At 36.7% G+C, this 13,457-nt stretch overlaps 1 protein-coding gene across 1 annotated transcript; it reads right to left on the bottom strand.

Annotated features, from left to right (window-relative positions):
* Window positions 1-1,573: 1,573 nt before the first annotated feature.
* blvrb (biliverdin reductase B) lies at window positions 1,574-11,822 on the bottom strand. The gene is made up of 5 exons (XM_079824852.1): window positions 11,610-11,822; window positions 10,713-10,876; window positions 3,058-3,145; window positions 2,820-2,951; window positions 1,574-2,261 (listed from the first exon to the last, which is right to left on the bottom strand). The coding sequence occupies exons 1-5, from the start codon at window positions 11,692-11,694 to the stop codon at window positions 2,107-2,109; spliced, it is 624 nt and encodes a 207-aa protein (XP_079680978.1). The 5' UTR covers window positions 11,695-11,822; the 3' UTR covers window positions 1,574-2,106.
* Window positions 11,823-13,457: the final 1,635 nt, after the last annotated feature.

Here is a 13,457-nt window from a genome sequence, read left to right on the forward strand (position 1 = left end):
CTGATTACTTGTTTGGAAATAGTAACGCGTTAGATTACTCATTACTGGAAAAAGTAGTCAGATTAGAGTAACGCGTTACTGGCATCACTGATATATATATATATATATATATAATATATATATATATATATATATATATATATATATATATATATATATATATATATATATATATATATATATATATATATATATATATATATATATATATACACACACAAAAACACACACAGGTTCAGCATGTGCTAGATGATGATAATATTTGCTAATTATCAAAAATAATAATAATAAATAAATATTCAAAAAGGCCATCTTACATCTTGGGGGGAAAGCAGGGTTATTAGAACTAAAACTTAAAAAAAAAAAAAAAATGTGTTACCAGAAATTAAATTTATATTAACTGAAAACAAAATATATACAACTCATTTTATTTCAGCAAGATCAACACTCATTTTAATTTAGTTTAACTTGATGTACTAAAATAACTAAAACTGAAATAAAAATAATTTAAAAAAGGATTTAACATAAAAAACAGACAACAGAATTAAAACTGAAAATATAAAAACCGACTAAAAAAAATATTAATACAACGAATAATATTAACACAATGATTTTTAAAACAACAATGGGTAGTTAGGGCATAATATTGCGAGATAATTATCTAATGTATCTATCATATAGGCTATATATAATTTCAATACACAAATCTTAAAACATTAATGCGTCTACAAATCCAACACCAACTAATTTACACACAAAAAAAAAACATTATATTCTACATAAATCACAATTACTATTTTACAAAGGCACAAAATTAGATCAATTAACCTCAACTTTTTTGACGGAATAAAATCACACTAATGTTAATATTCAGATGAAATTGAGATGAGATTTTGTGTCGTCTATGAGAAAGAGAAGGGGAAAAAAAGTGTGGGAGAGGGGTCATTTCGATATATAATATTTAATATACAATAAACACCTAAACTACAACTGGTAGAAACGAGAGGCGATAGTTTTTGCAAACTCTAGACGAGGAACGTTAGAGACATAATGTATCATCTTTTATTTATTTAGACTTCTTTCGAAGTATTTCGAAGACGACATGTGTCTGTATATATTGCGATAAATGTATATATATTTTTAATCCAGTATTGTGAATAAAAAGTTGTTTGTTAGAAAAAATATCTGCCGTATCCAGAAGTTTGTGTAAGCAGAAAACAGTGCGCTAGCTTAGCACGGTAACTATCTACTATTATTGTCTAGATGACATGTTTCACTCACCTGTAAAGTATGTAAACCAAGTCCAAAATCGATGTAACTGTTGTAAGTTAAACAGTCATTTGAGCCCTATAAATTACAGTATATAACGCTGCTGAAGAGTCGGAATCGTTTGCTGGAATTTTTTTGTCCCGCCAGTGATTCAATTGGTTCTGACGTCACGCGCAACTGGAATGCTGGGTATTGTAGTTGTGTAGTACTAGTTCTTAAAGGTACAAGTACCCAAAGAAGTTATATAACGAGGATAAAAAAATAAGTTCTACACAACATAATAATACACATAAGTAAAAAGAAAAACAAGAACAAACATCTTTATTTAAAAACTACATTATTAGGCAAATTACATAGATTTGAATTAAATGTTTCTTAAGGCAAAACAAAAACAGAGGAATTCTTCAATCAAAACCAACAGATTTTCAGTACGTACAAAACTTTTAAATAAAGTTTTAAACTTTGATTAACTAAAAGTACACTTATTGCTGGGCAGCATATGTGTTCATTTAAAAAAATGTTTCTTTGTTATTTGACACTAGCATAATTAATCATGGCTGACTGTGAATAAAACATTTCTACAATAGCATCAGTCGCAACCTGTTACTTCGACTGCAAAAATAAGAAATGGTGCTCACTGCAGAGCCAAATGACGTCCTCTCTGGACATGGGTGGAGCTTGACCTAGTTATGTTTAGGGATAGGGTTATGGTGTGGCTGGACATCAAGCTCCACCCACTGTCTCTGCAGTGAACAGTCATTTTGGAGAGTGCAAAATACACTAAAATTACTGAGTGCACCTTTATTGACAATAGATTTATACAAAGCCCTGAGTAGATTAACTATATTCTCCACAAACTCCAACTGTCTTTCCATCCCATTCAGAAGTGGAAAGGCATTTGACAAAGAAATGGCCCAGGTCATATTTGGAGATGACTCTTCCTTTTAACATGTTCTCAGTCACGGTGTATTTTTCTGTCAGAGGCTTGTCATCTAGAAAGACAACAAAATGACAATTCTTAAACATACAGTATTTCTTGATAGACTGTTATAAATATAACTGATACAATATAACTAGCCAAAACATAATTCAAACATGACAACTCTCTGAATAGTTTTAGTATGTTATTAATATTGAAATGTAAATGTATTTGATCTCAGACTAGATCTGCTACGCTGCTGATGTTGATTATTGCTGATGCTGTATTAGCAGTAGAAAGTACGGACACACTGACTCACTGCAGTGAGCATGTAAATATGCTGCAGCTGCATAAATAGACATAAACCCAACAGCAGATTTAGGCAGGTGGAGCTGGGGGAGGTGGAGGGTTCCAGAGGAACTCTGACAGGACTAGCTAACAGCAAACAATGAACCAGACTATATAAATGTTGAGCAAGCAATCTCATTGGCTGTATGATAAGTAGAAGCCAATCAGCTTGTGCCACGTGGTAATGATGCATGTAAAGAACCTATCGTCCTGCGCCATCTAGAGTTTCATGACTGAACTGAAATTCATATTTTAGGGGTGTCAGTCATTTAATGCTCATTACCAGCAATATGTGGAGGCATGGCCGCTACATAGTCCAGTCCTGACTCCTTCAGGACAGTGTACATTCTGTCATGATCTTCAGTGACTGGCACCAGACGAGGAGGAACTCTGGCACGGTCCCACAGGAGGAACGCTGTGAAAAGGGAAAGAGAGAGAGATGGCCATTTCTTCATATTCAAGTATGCACTTACACAGTAATGAAGGAGAAATACGATTGGAAACACCTCAGACATTGATACCTGACATGCATGCAACAACTTTGCGGATTCCACGGGACTTCATGACCTCCAGAATGTTCCGTGTTCCCTCAGACATCATCGTTGTGGGACCAGCAAACAAAATATCAGAGAGCAAGTAAATAATGTGCAATAAGTTCACCGGTAAATGCAATCAATTCCTAATGGATAAAATCAAGTCCCGTCATACTCTTTTACTCTAAGGGTGTGTTCACACTTGTAGTTCGGTTTCTTTGGTTCGTTTGGTCCAGACCAAAAAAAAAAAACATTTAGCCCTGGTCCACTTATGTTCAGATTGGCATTTTTAACACCAAAGGTATAGGGATACGTTCACAACCTGATTGGTCGTTTTTATGACGTATTGCCTATTTTGAGACGAACTTACCGAACATCCAAAACAACGCTATGTGCTGAGATTAATGCACTTGTTGTGTGTGCGTAGCTACATATGATGGTATTTTGACCAGCTGAGAACTCGTGAAGAGCTTTTAAAATGTGTAAAGGAGTCAAAACAGCGGCAGGAATCCCTCTGTCACACACACAAACCAAGCCCCTTTGTGAGGAGACACAGTGATGCGAACTGTGATGGGCAGCATCACGACTATGCAGAGAAAAAAAAGGTGAGCATTTTTATGGTCTCATCTTCCTGTTTTTGGTTCGTTTACATGTCTTTGGTTCGTGTTGCGTTCATATTTCATTCGAACAGCACCAAAGTTAGCTTGGAAGTGGACCGAGATCCATCTTTTCTCGGTCCACTTGTTTGGTGCACACCAGGGTTTGGATGGCAGCGTTCACAACAGCGTTCACACTTATTCAAATGAACCACACTAACAGAGCAATCGCACCCTAAGGGTGTGTTCACACTTGGTTTGATTAAAACGAACCCTGGTGCGATTGCTGTTAGTGCGGTTCATCTGAATAAATGTGAACGCTGCCATCTGACCCTGGTGTGCACCAAACAAGCAGACCGAGACAGGTGAAAAGACGGTCCGTTTCCAAACGAATGAAGTATGAACACAACCCAGACCAAAGACAAACCAAAAACGGGACATGATGTCTCAAAATGCGACCCTAAAAAGTAACAAAAATATATACACAATATATCGAAAAAATTATCGGAATATCGCAAATGTACATATCGCGATATGCATATCGCAATGGCACGCAATATCTGAATGATTTTAATAGGCTACTTCAACATTGTCAAAAGTGTGTACGTTTTAGGTCGACACATATAGCAGAGAATGGGCACACGACTGTTACTTATGTGACTTGCTTGACGTAAAAAAAAAAAAAAAAAAAAAAAAAGTGTTATTAAACGCAATAACTTGCGAAAAACAACTCCTTGCTGTCTCGTGCTGTCTGCTGTCTGACACACACCGAAACGTGCGCACAAGCCGCCTCTAAAAGCGCGTGATCCCTTCAGTTCTGTTTCATGTCTTGTTACACACTCGAACTGTCAAATACACACACAGTCTTGATGAGTATTCATGTAAATACAGTCGGTTATGCTTTAAGTGAAGGATATCATCAGTTGGGGAAAGAAACCGAATGCGTGTCAATAGGATCCGTGCATTAGGTCTTAAAGTGACAGCCTGCTAATACAGTAACCCTGCTACAACAGTAAACCTGTTAAACCTGCTAATACAGTAAACCTGCTAATACACTAAACCTGCTAAAACAGTAAACCTGTTAAACCTGCTAATACAGTAACCCTGTTAATACAGTAAACCTGCAAATACAGTAAACCTGCTAATACAGTAACCCTGCTAATACAGTAACCCTGCTAATACAGTAACCCTGCTAATACAGTAAACCTGCAAATACAGTAACCCTGCTACAACAGTAAACCTGTTAAACCTGCTAATACAGTAAACCTGCTAATACACTAAACCTGCTACAACATTAAACCTGTTAAACCTGCTAATACAGTAAACCTGCTAATACACTAAACCTGCTAATACAGTAACCCTGCTACAACAGTAAACCTGTTAAACCTGCTAATACAGTAAACTTGCTAATACACTAAACCTGCTAAAACAGTAAACCTGTTAAACCTGCTAATACAGTAACCCTGTTAAACCTGCTAATACAGTAACCCTGTTAATACAGTAACCCTGCTAATACAGTAACCCTGCTAATACAGTAAACCTGCTAATACAGTAAACCTGCTAATACAGTAAACCTGCTAATACAGTAAACCTGCTAATACAGTAACCCTGCTAATACAGTAAACCTGCTAATACAGTAAACCTGCTAATACAGTAACCCTGCTAATACAGTAAACCTGCTAATACAGTAACCCTGCTAATACAGTAACCCTGCTAATACAGTAAACCTGCTAATACAGTAACCCTGCTAATACAGTAACCCTGCTACTGCTAATACAGTAACCCTGCTAATACAGTAAACCTGCAAATACAGTAAACCTGCAAATACAGTAAACCTGCTAATACAGTAACCCTGCTAATACAGTAACCCTGCTAATACAGTAACCCTGCTAATACAGTAAACCTGCAAATACAGTAAACCTGCTAATACAGTAACCCTGCTAATACAGTAACCCTGCTACTGCTAATACAGTAACCCTGCTAATACAGTAAACCTGCAAATACAGTAACCCTGCTAATACAGTAACCCTGCTAATACAGTAACCCTGCAAATACAGTAACCCTGCAAATACAGTAAACCTGCAAATACAGTAAACCTGCAAATACAGTAAACCTGCAAATACAGTAAACCTGCAAATACAGTAACCCTGCTAATACAGTAACCCTGCTAATACAGTAACCCTGCAAATACAGTAAACCTGCTAATACAGTAACCCTGCTAATACAGTAACCCTGCTAATACAGTAAACCTGCAAATACAGTAAACCTGCCTCTGTCTGTCAAACAACAAAAGAAAAAGAGAATATCACTCAGTGCTCTCGGCTGAAAAACCTTTGTAGCTTTATTATGTATCAGTGTATATTTAATTCATGTGAAGACTTCCGTTTTTAGTTCTTATTTTTAATAAAGATAAATTAAAATAACAAAAATAATTGTCCACCCCTAGTTCAAGTGTCTTTGTGTACCTGGATGTTCTTGATGTTAAGTTTTAGGTTGATATAACTATATGTTACCAAGTCAAAGAGTTTTTGGTATTTCAATATTGGCATTACATTTTTTGTTTGTTTACACTGATGTTAAAATTATATTCTCAGATTTGTGACATTCATTTTTGCTAAAACACTGCTGGTCACTTTCAGAAGTTGTAGCGATGTTTTCTTTTCCAAGAAAGAATGTGAAACACATAAATGGTATCGTTCTCAGTTTTTAAATAATTTTTTAATATAATTTAAATGGATTTTACACACTTAAAGCAATATCGAATCGCATATCGAATATCGCATTATTTAACAAGGTATTGCATATTGCATTTTTCTTCAATATCACACACGCCTGTTTTTTCTCATCATGGTTGTGATGTTGCCCATCACGGTCTCCTCACAGCAGATCTTGGTTTGTGTGTGTGACAGAGGGATTCCTCCCGCTTTTTTAACTCCTTTACACATTTTATAAGCTCTTCACGAGTTCTCAACTGGTCAAAATATCATCATATGTAGCTACGCACATACAACGAGCACATTTAGCCCAGCATACAGCATTGTTTTGAATGTTGGTTAAGTTCAGTTGTGAAATATACATAATAAAAGCTGACCAATCAGGTTGTGTGAACCTATCCCTATGCGTTTAAGTTCGGTATCTTTAGGTTCGGTGTTAAAATGCTGATGTGAATGCCAAGCAGACCAGAGGCCTGTACCATGATGGTAGTTTAACAAACTCAGGGTTACAGGATTAGTTTCGAGTTGACAAAACCAATCCAATCTATTCAGGCTTTGTTGGTCCCCTGACGCTGATCATCAGCTTTCTCTGTCAACTCAGGCTTTGATCCTGAGTTTAGGAGTTTAGCTGTGACATCAGCAGTGAACAGCCAATCACACGCTGTGGATCAAGGAAACTGAGATTCACTTCTCGTGAGAGATGCAGCGAAATTGATTTCTCTCTTCTGCAGAATATTACATGATTGAAAATATTAAGAATTTAAACAAATTTACACAGGAAGAAGAAAAGAGCTGTCTATGCAAGTGGACAACTTTAAGAAAAATCTTACTTAGTCAGTGCAAGTAAAGTTATGAAGTTAGTTTAGTTGATATATAGAGAGAATTGAACATTTGAACTCACATGTAGTCATTTTTATAGCTTTATTTATTGATTTTAAAGCTTATTTGTATGACCTTTATATAGGCTATTTATATTAATTTTAACTATGTGCCTATTAATGATTGATTAACTAAAATGATACATGTGTAATTGATTAAGGGTATAATTACTTAAATGATATCTAAATCATTCAAAATTATTATTATAATAAATAAGCATTGTTAAAAGCCAGACACTTTAGTCTTTAAAAACCATTTGCTATGTAGTGACCTTTAATGTGGAGTAGAAAAAGGGGGAGTGACTTCATTGCATCAGATATGTGTCACTTTGCTCACAGCTGATTGGTCCAATTTCAGTTTGAGATCTCTTATCCAGAACATGACCTGTCCAGGAGCAGGTTAGCCGTGGAGCGTAAGTTACTATATGGAGATGAACACTGCTAAAAGCCAAACCACTTTAATGGTACCTAAAACCCAGGATTAGCACAAACTAAGCTTAAACATATCTGGCTAGCCAGCTAAACTGGCTTCATGGTATAGGCCCCAGGACACATTTTATTTATTTATTTTTGTCCAGACCAAGTGAACCGAACTACAAGTGTGAACACAGCCTAAATAGATCAAAATACGCAAGTAAAATAGGGTTTTCACGCTGACCTACGTGAATATCTTGTAATGGTGTGTATTTGTCTGGCTATCACCAGACCAAGCTCAATTTAAGATTGAACATTGGTCTGGGAGTTTGCTATGTATTTTCTACTGCACAAGAGGCGTGATCAACGGGCAACGACCCATCGCTTCTCTATCCGTCGTCGTGTTAAACCCACCAATAGCGCGCCAGGTGTAGGGCTGAACGATTTTGGAAAAAAATCTAATTGCGATTTTTTTAACCAATATTGCGATTGCGATGTAATATGCTTTTATTTTTTAAACTCTTTATCTTCTGTATTATTCAACAATACATCATTGTATAGTAATGGTGGAAATCTTGAATTGGTACCTCACGATCCGATTACGATTCTGGGAGTCACGATCCGATTCCAAAACAATTCCTGAACTTTTTCCTTATTAATTAATCTTATTTATTTATTAAAAACTTAAAATGTTTTTTATTATGATATATGTAATTATAAGCTTTTTAAAATAACTAGGACATTACAACATTTTAGTTAAAACAATTGCATGTTAATAATTTTAAATATATAAACTAATATAGCTGCAAAACATAAGCTAGTAAATCATAAAGAGGAACAAAAAACATATTACAAGCAATGAACAAAGAGTGCTTTCAGTATTTAAGAGTGTCTGAACTGTGAGTGATTTTTCTTTCTCAGCTTTACTGTTGTTTGCATAGTTGCCAAGTCCGCGTATAACACGCGACTTTGGGCTTCTTTTTTTGGCAAGTCGCGTTAAAAAATCACGAGTCTCGGGTTGCGGTTTTTTGGGCTTATTTTAAAAAATGTGGTTGCTTGTTAGGAAAATATAATAAGCAACTTCGTTTCTTTACATTTATGGTCGCTGTTTTGTCCAATACATTGACTGACACTGTCTTCTCACAGCTAATAGGCATTCAGTGCAACGATACAAGTGCTGTAGTAATCCGTCCTTTTATATCCCGCCTCCTTCTCCCCTTCATTGAAGAAAAATTGCGTTCAACGTGCAGGCATGTGACGTTATAAATGCACGTAATGATAGTTAGTAGACTTAAATAGACGTATACATTTTACAAACAATAGCACAAGCAGAGATGGAGAGGAAAGAGGGAGGAGAGGCACCTAATTTAATTAAAAAAAATATTTTTGTAATGTATTTAAAATTACAGGCTATTATAAAAAACAAGTCTACTAATAATAACAGTAGGTATGGTTCGAATTTATTTTATTTTAAATATGTGGCTATATTGCAGCGCTCTAGTGCTTGTGTCCCAATGTGCACACTATCCATCCTAAATAGTGTGACATTAGTAATTTTCAGTACTATTTAGGGCAGATAGTGTGCACAATGCGATGCAGGGCTTGTCTTTTTCACGGTTTGCAGTGTGTGTGTGTTCACTGCTTACTGCCCCTAATATGTGTGCACTAACTCCGATGAGTCCGACTATGGGTTACCATAATTGGCCTGTCACTCTTCACTCTTCAAACCTCTTCTGTTCACAGCTGATCGGAGGATATTGTGTGTCCTTTATTGCAATTTGATGATTTTTGTAAAATCACATCTGTTTTTGCTTTTCAAACTCTGAGAGGTTTCAGTTTAATATGTTGCAGGCTCATTTATTGATAAAAAAATTATTTATTATAAATAATATTGATGATAATAAATAATATAATAATATTGGGCTTGTTTTGGGCTTGTTTTTGAAGCTGCGGTTGCTTATTTGTCTCGCGAGAGTTGGCAACACTGGTTGTTTGATTATTAATCATGACATCATCAGCGGGAGACCTGCATTCACACTAATGCACAGATCTCTTTTGAAATATAAGATGTTTTTGCCCTGTCTGTTTAATTCATTAAGACATTACTGACGGTGTTTACATAAATTTTGCGTCATAAAAGCATTTTGAGACTCACACAGACGCGCGCTCGCGAGCACTCTTCACAAAGCGCCGCGTGAGCATTTGAAATGGAAAACCTTCTGTCAGTGAGTTACTTATTTTTTAATATACAAGCACACTGCATTCCTAACGACATGAATGAAGCCTTCGTTGAGCGTTTGTAAGGAAAATACCGGCGGGCGAGAACACACTGTAGCGTGACATCAAAGCTAAGTTTCTCACAGCGCTTATCCTGTGCAAAGAAGCCTGCGAATGTCATTGCGATTCGCGCCGTCAACCGCTCCGGACGTTATGAAATATTATTTTATGGTTCGTGTGTGTGTGTATGTGTGAGAGAGAGAGAGAAAGAGAGAGATAATGGAAGCAATCAGAATACGGGTGTTTCTAAAACACACGCAGCGCCACCACGCACCTGCACTTAAAATCGAAGCTTAGAATCGATCCAGAATCATTGGAGAAGAATCTTTTCTCCCACCTCTATTGTAGCCTATAGTATGAACAACACAATATTAGATAGATCAAACACAAACAGTTTTTTTCCCCCTTTTAGGCCAGGCATATATGTGTAATGTGCCAAGTTGCTCCTTCTGCAAACTTTACTCTCGCGTGTCACGTGACCAGACTGTAATCGCAGCCATTGCGGTTAGGAAATCGTGTTTTATCATATCGCGATATTATCGCAAATGCAATTAATCGTTCAGCCCTAGCCAGGTGGATAAGCCAGTCTGTGATTGTTTCCCGCAAAAGTATAACAGAAGCAGTAGAAATGAATGTATGGGTTTCCAGACTGCGTTGCAGGGTGAAATCAAATCGCCGGCAGATCAGGCTGGGTTTACCCAGTCTAGGTGTGTATATAAACAAGAACAAAAATTTGTGAATTTGTTTTTAGGTTAAGTGAACTCACTGAGATCATTTCTCGTCCCCAGAATGATAATGACTGCATCCTGACCCTCCAGGGTCTTCTTAACGTCTTCTTTGTTCAGAACATCTCCCACCACCACTCTGGAGGCCTTGTGGTCTGAAGGAAGCCTTGCAGCGTCTCTCACTAGCACAGTCACATTGTAACCTGCAACAGCAAATAACCAAAGACGTGAGAAGAAGAATTGGTCAAATAGATCCTGCAAGATGCCCCGTCTGTTTGACCATAAGATTTCCCAACTATCAATCAAATCAACAATCAAACTAAGTAGAGCCAAAATAATCAATATTTTTTTTAAAATAGCTCGTATGAAATTGAGACAATCATCATTTCAAAAAGTACCTATGTTCACACAAATTGACCACTATTTTGTATCATATTCATGGAAATTGCCTACCTTTATATAGTCATATAAACAAAAAATGGCAATAATCCAGCTAAAGTGAAGGCAAACGGATTAAGACCTCTGCAATGTCCAGATAAAAACAGACAAGAAGGTTTATGCTTATCTTTCAAATGCATGTATGACTCAGCAGATTAGTTATTATGCATGACTAAGAAGTTTCACAAACGTCTCGTGATCTAAATGCATAAAGTGGGAGCAAAAATAGTTCAGTAAACAAAAATATAATTTTAAAAACGAATTAACCCACAGAAAATGCAAGTTCAACATCTTGTTCATGTTCAACTCTTATGCAGACAATGTTAATCCGGTTTTCATTCACTATAGTACAACTTTCGATACAACAGTTTCTATTAACGTTACTCTGCAAGGTCAAAGACAGCTGCTGCACTGAAATATTGTGAAGCACAGGAGGAGAAAAAAAGTTTAAAATAACAGCTCTATCCCAAATGTCATTGTGTAAGAGTCTAACGTTACCTGCGGTCACTGCAATAGGTAAGGTCGCTGACCCCGTCATCCCCGTGATGCCGAATATTGCCACATTTTTTATAGCATCAGACATATCGGCGGGTAGAAAGGCTTTTGGTCGATTCCACTTGGAAAGAAAGAGTTTAATGTTAACCCCACGCTCAGACACTAGCAGTACGTCTAGCTGAAATCCTGATCGTTATGGCAGTGCTGGTGCTGTCATGTAACGCCTCCTTTATGAAAGATAAAGGGGCGTTTTTTGTCGCCACTAGTTTTCTGATAAGACCCGCCCTTGATCTGATCTCTGTTTGCTGTTGTTGCTACAGCTACATGATTGACTTCTGATCTGTCCAATCGCTGAAGGCTTATAACTAGCAGTAACCAATCATATCAACCAATCAGGTCAAGGGCGGGACTTGTTGGTGGGTGGGTGAATGAATGTAACCAAACCATCTCTGATGTTGTAACACGCCTATAACTGAATCGAGCACCTCCTAAAACGTTTTTAAAGGTGAAATGACTTCTAAATAGCTTAGTTTTGGACCAATGTTTTACTACCTTTCAGAATATAATGGGTTATGTATCACAAGTCATTAAATGAAGTGTTTTTTGTTCATTTTAATACCATCATTTATAACTGGATATAAGTTAGTATATTTTGTGCTACTGTTCATACTGTTAAATGTTAATTAAGGATGGGTTAGTAAATTACAATGTATAGGGCTAAGGCACACCTTAAAGGGTTAGTTCACCCAAAAATTACAATTCTGTCATTAATTCCTCCCCCATCATGTCGTTCCAAACCCATAAGACGTTTAGTTTGTCTTTGGAAGTTCTTTTTGATTAAATTTCTTTCCCTCCATTGATAGTTACACAACAACCAGTCCAAATTTTCTGAAGAGACTTGATCGCTCAGTAGGCTATATGAACAGATTGAATTTAGGCTTTTATTAACATTTAATCAGCAGGCATAAATGCATAAACAGAACATCAACCCAACCTGCTTGATGAGCAAGAGCAAACCTCATTGGTTCTTGCTGAAGCTCAAACGTGCCGCGTAACACGAGAATGAACCTCATTGGTTCTTGTAGAAGCTCAAACATGATGAGAATGAACCTCATTGGTTCTTGTAGAAGCTCAAACGTGATGCGTAACACGAGAATGAACCTCATTGGTTCTTGTGGAAGCTCAAACGTGATGCGTAACACGATAATGAACCTCATTGGTTCTTGCAGAAGCTCAAACATGATGAGAATGAACCTCATTGGTTCTTGCGGAAGCTCAAACGTGATGTGTAACACGAGAATGAGCCTGATTGGTTCTTGCAGAAGCTCAAACATGATGAGAATGAACCTCATTGGTTGATGAATGTTTATGTGAATAAAAGCCTAAATTCAATCTGTTCATCATATAAAGCGAACGAGTCTCTTCAGGAAATCTTGGACTAAAGTGCAAAATTCATATGGATTAGTTTTTATGATCACTTCATGAATTTTTTAAAGCATCAAAGTGGTAGTTGCGTAGCTCCCAATGAAGGGACAGAAACTTCTCAGATTTCATCAAAAGATCTTCATGTGTGTTCCAAAGATGAAAGAAGGTCTTACGGATTTTTTGGAACAACATGAGGGTGAGTTATTAATGAAATAATTTTCATTTTTGGGTTAACTATCCCAAAGAAAGTGCTGGGGTGAATTGTTGTGCCATCTAGTGGTTTGAAGGAGAATATAGTCAAATTCTCCATTTACCTCGTTGTACCATCCACATGCTTAGAGGGTGGATTTACAAACCAGGGTTAAAAATCATGTTTTGGTTCTTGTATATACAGATCATTGGTTCTTGTGGAAGCTCAAACGTGAT

Source organism: Gobio gobio, assembly GCF_949357685.1.
Source record: "Gobio gobio genome assembly, chromosome: 9".
NCBI classification, from domain to species: Eukaryota; Metazoa; Chordata; class Actinopteri; order Cypriniformes; family Gobionidae; genus Gobio; species Gobio gobio.